The sequence below is a fragment of the Folsomia candida genome, unplaced genomic scaffold, assembly GCF_002217175.1.
Source record: "Folsomia candida strain VU population unplaced genomic scaffold, ASM221717v1 Fcan01_Sc112, whole genome shotgun sequence".
Taxonomy (NCBI): domain Eukaryota; kingdom Metazoa; phylum Arthropoda; class Collembola; order Entomobryomorpha; family Isotomidae; genus Folsomia; species Folsomia candida.
The window spans coordinates 3,024-9,865 of record NW_019091304.1 but is presented as its reverse complement, the minus strand read 5'-3'; the positions used below and the strand labels follow the sequence as shown (position 1 = coordinate 9,865).

Sequence of the window (6,842 nt, the reverse complement as noted above, 5' to 3'; positions counted from 1 at the left end):
ACAATTTGATCCTAAATTGACACTAGTTTCTAATTAATTATCGTTAATATCACAGTGATGGCATGATGACCAGCTCAATTTTTACCAAATTTTTGTTACCAATTTGTACTTCTTTTTACAATTTAAACTAAACTGACACTAATTTCTTCTTGTCCTTAATTTCACAGTGGTCGGCCAGGTCTTGACCAGCTCGTTTATCGAGTTTCTTCGATCCCGGGAGGAAATGGGGGAGCCTGTCGTTCAGCCACAGGACGTCGTCCAAGGTCTCGACGTGGCTTTCGTCACGCCCCCTCATTGCGCTACATTTCCTGCAATCGAAGCTTCTTCAATCAAACCCCACCCACCGACAACCTTTGGACAAGATGCTCGAGTTGCTTCACGGGCACTATCAGTCCCTCTGTCTCGGTCGGAGGAAACCGCCACGCCAATATTGATTGTAAGGCTTAATTAATTAATTAACTACGACTCGTCATCAAAAGCATCATGTTTTTAATCATTTCTCTGCTCTGGGAATTTATTTTAAAATCTGGACGAGTAATTGTAGTCAGTGAATTGATTAATGGAATGGCGTTGAGTTTTGGGGCAGTTTCGACGGGTTCCATTTTTCTTAAGGCTTCTTAAACTTGAAATCTTCAAAAAGTATCAAAATCTGGAGTGTATATTTTTTAAAATTAGCAACCACCTGCTCCATAAATTTGTCGTCCAGAATTTTAAAATAAATTCCCAAAGGCGATAAGTGATTAAAAATGTGCTGATTTTATGATAAGCCATCGACTCCCACGTTAACGGGTGGCATTATTTGTATAAATTTCCTCTCTTATTTGTAGTGGCTACGAAGGCATTCTACACGAAAAGCCGCTCCACGAGTATGTCCGTAATGCTTGCAAGTGGGCCCTGGATGATTCTTTGGACATCGAGTACTGGGAGGATCCGGATATCAACAAGGCTTCCGAAGCAGTGAAGGGTAAATAATTGGTGATTTATCTATACAAAATTTGCATTTGGACAACATACACAATATAATCTTAAAGCGCGTCAAAAATATAGTGTTTTGAGCTCGTTTTCCAGGGATTGGATTTCCGGAGCTGTTACACCCACAAAAGACGAGAATCTGCATGGAGAATGTAACAGTCATAGGAAAATACAGGTTTTGTGGAGAATTAACATTTAATCATTGTCGAAATACTGTATTTAAAAAAATAATGTATTTTGGCAACGATAAAAAGTTAATTTCTTCATAAAACCTGTATTTTCGTAAGAATTTTGCCTTCTCCACGTAAATTCTCGCCTTTTTGTGGGTGTAACAATCCTGCAAATCCATACCTTCGGAAAAACAGACCTCAAAACTCTATATTTTTGACCATCCTTCGCAATCTTACCATTTTTTTCCTATGTCCCAGGAAAACTAATAAAGTACGGGACTGGACCAATCGACTCAACCACCGGTAAGCACGAGAAGTATCACAAATTCACCGCGAATGCCATCGTCAAACAGTCCGCGGCTGAGTACACGTTCGGCATCACGGATGAAAAGGGGGTGACCAAGTCGATCAACATCGTCCAGTATATGAACAGTTTAAGAAGACCAAGATTCGACACCCAGATTGGCCCGTGGTTCACATTGGGAATCGAAACATGACAAATTATGTCCCCTCGAGCTGTGCATCATTATTACGCAGCCCCTATCGAGGCAAAATGGAACCCAAGCTGACCAGCGCGATGATCAGGGGGCAGCAATTGAGCCGAAAGGAACGATTCAAGGCGATTGACCTGGCTGTAAGAAGAAATGCGTAATTGATAGAGAGCGGATATGTATTTATTTCCAACTTCTTCCTTTTTTATGACGACCGATGGTAAAACTTTGTGGGTGTATTCTCTAATCTAACTTGAATAGATTTCAAAAATTTCCATTTTTTTCAATATTGTCACAAGCTTCGGTTTTCAAAGATACAAATATTTATAAATATTTCTTTAAAAAAATGCGTAATCTTTTATACATGAAAAAAATACGTATTTTGCAAATATTTAATGATGCCAGACGAATTTTTTTGCTCGGAAGAAATTGGACCAGAAAAAATCTAGAGCATTATTTCCAAAAATACAAGTTCTTATTTCAACGATTTTCTTCTTAGTTTGTACACATTTCGCAAAAATTTTGACGTTGTTTCATAAATATTAAATACATATTTCACTGATTTTTTGTAAATACATATCCGCCGTGAACTAAACTTGATATAAATTTGATATTTAAGTTGACAAATTATGAAATTTTGCAGAGACAAGGAAGCAGATTTGATAAGTGCCCAGTCCTGACTGAATTTGGAATCCGTATCGAACCGAATCCCATCGTGATCGATAACGCTTCCGTAATCGCGCCACCCGTTGTGCGCACCTTGGACTCCAAAGGCGCTGTAAATATCTAACCATTTATTTTTATTTAACTGATTTGCCAACTTAAAAAAACAAGATATGTAAATGTAACGGGCCGTAATTATTTTATGCAGCAAATAAACGCCAAAGTCAGCCAATTTGAGGGGAAGTGGAACTTCAAGGATAACAATGAAGTGTCCAAGAAATTCCTACAAGCTGCCACCCTCCCAAAATGGATGATATTCGATTGTGATGGAATTTTAAAGGATGAAGAAATTGCGGAGTAAGTTTTGAGCACAAATTTTTCTGCAATCATCTATATTCCGTGATTTGACGGTGGTTATACTGTCTTGGAATGTCTATAAAAATACATTACGAGATGAAATTGGATAATCACCGTGAAATCAAAGACTATGAATGGATACAGCTTATCTATTATTTATTAGCGGGCGGAACGAATTGATGCGTAGTTATTGCGATTGTTTTGTCTGTCGGTCCGTCAGCACGATAAGTTTCGAAGGAATCCATTTTTTAATTCTGTATTCGGATATTGACAATTAATTTTAAAAGTAAGAAGCTATTCGTCAACTGACCTTGTAGAATAAAAGGTCACGGTGATGAGGTCAAAGGCCAAAAATGTTAGTGCACAGTTTTAGACGTTATTTGGGGTGGAGATTTCAGAAATCACCCATAATTTCGAGGTACGATGACCCATGACCGTGTAAACGAGGTCAAATGTAATAAAATATCATAGCTTCGTTGCAAATAATGCACTACATTTCTGCGAGTTTGCTATATTTGTTCCTGTAATTAATTTGTATTCACTTTTCAGCAATTTTATCGCAAAACTGGGCGAATTAGGGGAAAGCCTTGGTATGAAACGGATCAAAATGCCGCCAAAAATAAGGCCCGCCATAAAATTTGTTACGGACGAACATGTAAGAAACAAAATGTTCATTTTAAATACTTTGAAGTTCTTAGTCGGATAATTGACTTATCATTTTCCCTAATAGTTTCACCCTTGAGAATAGAGAAGGATGGAACGACAAGTTGCTTCGGAAAGCACGGCCTTCGAGAAAATCAGGGCAAGGTTTCGAATTGGTGATTGTCGTCTTACCACAAGATGGGAAGGACTACGCCTTCATTAAATCGGAAGCGGAAGTTGTGGTGAGTACAATTTGTTTTGTTTGAGGTAGGAGTCCTACCTGTTCAAAAAAAACTTTTCATTCAAAATTCAGTCATCTCGATTTCTGACTGAAGATTTTCATTTCACACTCACTGATTTTCGTTCAAATTCATTTCATTTCACTTCATCTGACTTCATTTCTTACTTCGCCAAATGTATTAGGCATTGGGTGAAAAATTAAAGAAATGAAAAATCCTTCATTCACAGTCATTCATCTGAAATGACGAAATGCTTCACTCACCTTCATTCAAATCACAGGAAATTTTTTCATTCACCATCATTCTCTATCAAAATTAGTCACATGAATGAAAGTAACAGGTATGGGTAGGATCTCGATGATTCATCGTCAATCAAAATCGCCACATTTTTAATCATTTCTCGCTTTGGAATTTTTTAAAATTCTGGACGAGGTGAAGAGGTGAGAGTTGCCAATTTTTAAACAATATACACTCCAGATTTTGACCTTTTTGAAAGAGGAGATCTCAAGGTTAAGAAGCCTTCAGAAAAAATTGGAACTCGTCGAAACTGACCCAAAAAACTCATCCTCCTTCCTCACTGACTACAAATTTGTCGTCCAGAATTTTAAAATAAATTCCAGAGCGGAGAAATGCATATTTTTACGATTTTGAGGACGAGTTGTCGATTTCTATGTTACAAAATAGTTATTTTTGGTTAAAAAGTTCACCTTTTTTTGTATAGTACGGCGTTTTGACGGCTTGCATCAGGCAACAGAACGTGAGGGACCCGAACAACCAAAAGATTGGGATTTTCTTCTCAGTTGAATTCCAAAACTTTCGGGACGAATTTTTCAATCCAAGAATTGAACGAGCTCCATTTCAGAAATGAGAAGACTATGATCCTCGGAGCGGATGTAACTCATCCTAGTCCAATTCTATGGTGAGATTTAGATATTATGGCTAGATTTTCGTACTAATTTTAAAACGTGGGCAAAACGCTCCGTTCTTCCAGGGTTTGGATTTCCGAGGCTGTTACACCACAAAAAGACGAGAATTTACGTGGAGAGGGCAAACAGTCAACGAAAATATAGGGCTTGTGAAGAAATTTACGTTTTATAGCTGTCAAAATTCATTATTTTTTTAAGAATCGTGCAAACAATGCTTTTGACAGCGATAAAAAGTAATTTCTTCACAAACCCGTATTTTTGCACAACTGTTGCCTTCTTCACGTAGATTTTTGTCTTTTTGTGGGTGCAACACCCTAAAATCCAGAGGGAAGAACGGGCTAAACACACTATATATATTTTGATAAGTATTTTGGTCATCCCTGATTTCCGTGCATACTAATTTATTCTTGCAGGCCCCAGCATTGCCGCTGTTACGGCATATTCAACATGTCCTGCATGGGCTACTCGATGCACATCCAGCCGCAAGAGAGTCGCCAAGAACTCATCGAGAACTGGACGAAATTCTGGCGGACAGTTGGGCAAATTTTTCGCAACCAACAAAGTGTACCCCACCAAAATCTTGATGTTCCGAGACGTGTCGGAAGGATTCTTTAATAAGGTGGGAATTTTCAATAATTTGACATTTCAAATATGTAAATTAATCAAAATATTGTTAATTTGGGGGACAGGTTAAGGAAGAGGAATATGAGCAAATGAAGCAAGTGTGCCTCGATTACGGAGAAGTTAGGAATTCCAAAGATCAAAATCACCTTCGTGTTGTAAGTTTGACATAATACTCGATGACGCATTACTTACTAAAATAGTAAAAAAACAAGCAGTATTTTTTATTAATTTCTCTGCTCTGGGAATTTATTTTAAAATTCTGGACACAAAATTTGTAGTCAGTAAGATGATTAATGGATGGCGGTCAGTTTTTTAAGCTAGTTTCGACGAGTTCCAATTTTCCGAAGGCTTCTTAAATTGGGAGCTCCTCCTTGAAAAATTGTCAAAATCTGAAGCATATATTTTTGAAAAAATTGGGAACGACCTGCTCTGCAAATTTGTCGTCTAGAATTTTAAATAAATTCCAAAGCCGAGAAATGATTAGATGTTTTGAGTTTGGTGATGAGTAATCGAGTAATTAATTAATTAGTCTTTAATTTCTACTAATTAGTTACTTTTTTTATATTTATCAGGTAAAGAAGCGGCACCACACGCGTTTTCAGCAATGAATGAGAAACGAGGGGTCGGAAAGTAAGAAATTTTGAGCTTATTTGTCACCAGATTTGTGATGTAATGATTATCACTTTCTGTCTTCCAGTAAGAACATTCCACGGGAACGGTCGTCGCACCAAGATTGTCATCCCGAGAGGGAATTTTTCCTCAACAGCCACGTCGGCATTCAGGTCCGGGTCATTTTATATATCCAAAAAATGCGGGTATAAGCGGGTTTAGCTGTTGTTTTTAACCCTCCGTCCAAACCCTCTTTTAACCAGTTTTGGCGTCCAATGTCCTGAATTGTCCAAAGGGGACAAAGTGTTGCAAGTCTTCATTATGATAATTCGTTGACGTATAATTATGCAATCTAAGATTGCAATCTTCGCTATTAATGTTTAAAATTTTGGTGTGTATACAGTATCGTTTAGAAAATTTCTTAATTCTCTGAGAAACTCGTTAAATCAAAGTTTTTCAGATTTCCTATTATTATAAACACACCATGCTCAAAATTAATGGGAGATTACATAGATTTGCAAAATCGTTAAAAAGACTTGTAATATTTTGTCCATTTTCTATTTTGAAGAGTTTTGGACAATGTCCAGTCCAAAAGTAGTTTTGGAGTCCAAAACGAACCTTCGCATAAATGGTCTCGATGATTGAAAATATTTATTTTTGATGCGCAGGGAACCTCAAAACCACCGGTATCACGTATTCATGACGAAACACTTTACGATGGGCGATTTGCAGAAGATTACGTACTACTTGTGCTACGTATTCGTTCGATGCCGCAGCCCGTGTCTACCCGCGGTTGGTTTTTAATTAAATTTGATTATCTGTATCTTATAATTGCCCAGTTATAATATTTATTTTAATCTTTGTAGGCCACGTACTACGCCATCTGGCTGTTTATCGGGCCGCATTCATCGAGAAGGAGGGTGAGCAATTTGAATATTACAGGGACCTTAAGTACTGTCACCATCGATTTCTTCAAATAGCCTTAATCGACAGATAATTTAGTGAAACTAAAACTTTGTCATAGACATGCGGTGCAAAATCGCGTTTTTCGCGAAATATTTAGCGAGAGCTGCACCAAACCTGGCATTTTCCCAATGCTTTTAATATAGCCAGCGCTTTTTCATGAAGTTTATATGTAGAATATTGTTC

General features: G+C 37.5%; 3 protein-coding genes across 3 annotated transcripts; all 3 read left to right on the top strand.

The window, feature by feature from the left end:
* The first annotated feature begins 223 nt into the window (after positions 1-223).
* LOC118433763 lies at positions 224-1,642 on the top strand. The gene is made up of 3 exons (XM_035845990.1): positions 224-405; positions 828-964; positions 1,401-1,642. The coding sequence occupies exons 1-3, from the start codon at positions 224-226 to the stop codon at positions 1,637-1,639; spliced, it is 558 nt and encodes a 185-aa protein (XP_035701883.1). The 3' UTR covers positions 1,640-1,642.
* A 53-nt stretch (positions 1,643-1,695) lies between these two features.
* Positions 1,696-3,395, top strand: LOC110862961. Its single transcript, XM_022112167.1, has 5 exons — positions 1,696-1,776; positions 2,277-2,411; positions 2,505-2,653; positions 3,203-3,308; positions 3,384-3,395. The coding sequence occupies exons 1-5, from the start codon at positions 1,696-1,698 to the stop codon at positions 3,393-3,395; spliced, it is 483 nt and encodes a 160-aa protein (XP_021967859.1).
* A 1,014-nt stretch (positions 3,396-4,409) lies between these two features.
* LOC110862960 (protein argonaute-3-like) lies at positions 4,410-6,613 on the top strand (the record flags this gene model as incomplete). The annotated part of the gene is made up of 8 exons (XM_022112166.1): positions 4,410-4,453; positions 4,526-4,581; positions 4,874-5,079; positions 5,150-5,243; positions 5,657-5,714; positions 5,782-5,866; positions 6,362-6,485; positions 6,560-6,613. Coding segments are annotated over exons 1-8 (721 nt in total), but the record flags the coding sequence as incomplete, so codon positions are not given.
* Between the last annotated feature and the right edge of the window lie 229 nt (positions 6,614-6,842).

Coding starts and splice junctions, on each gene's coding strand:
- LOC118433763 (XM_035845990.1), top strand. CDS start 224: ATGGGGGAGCCTGTCGTTCAGCCACAGGACGTCGTCCAAGGTCTCGAC. Junction 406..827: donor CTATCAGTCCCTCTGTCTCG/GTCGGAGGAAAC, acceptor TCTTATTTGTAG/TGGCTACGAAGGCATTCTAC. Junction 965..1,400: donor GGCTTCCGAAGCAGTGAAGG/GTAAATAATTGG, acceptor CCTATGTCCCAG/GAAAACTAATAAAGTACGGG.
- LOC110862961 (XM_022112167.1), top strand. CDS start 1,696: ATGGAACCCAAGCTGACCAGCGCGATGATCAGGGGGCAGCAATTGAGC. Junction 1,777..2,276: donor TCAAGGCGATTGACCTGGCT/GTAAGAAGAAAT, acceptor GAAATTTTGCAG/AGACAAGGAAGCAGATTTGA. Junction 2,654..3,202: donor AAGGATGAAGAAATTGCGGA/GTAAGTTTTGAG, acceptor TTCACTTTTCAG/CAATTTTATCGCAAAACTGG.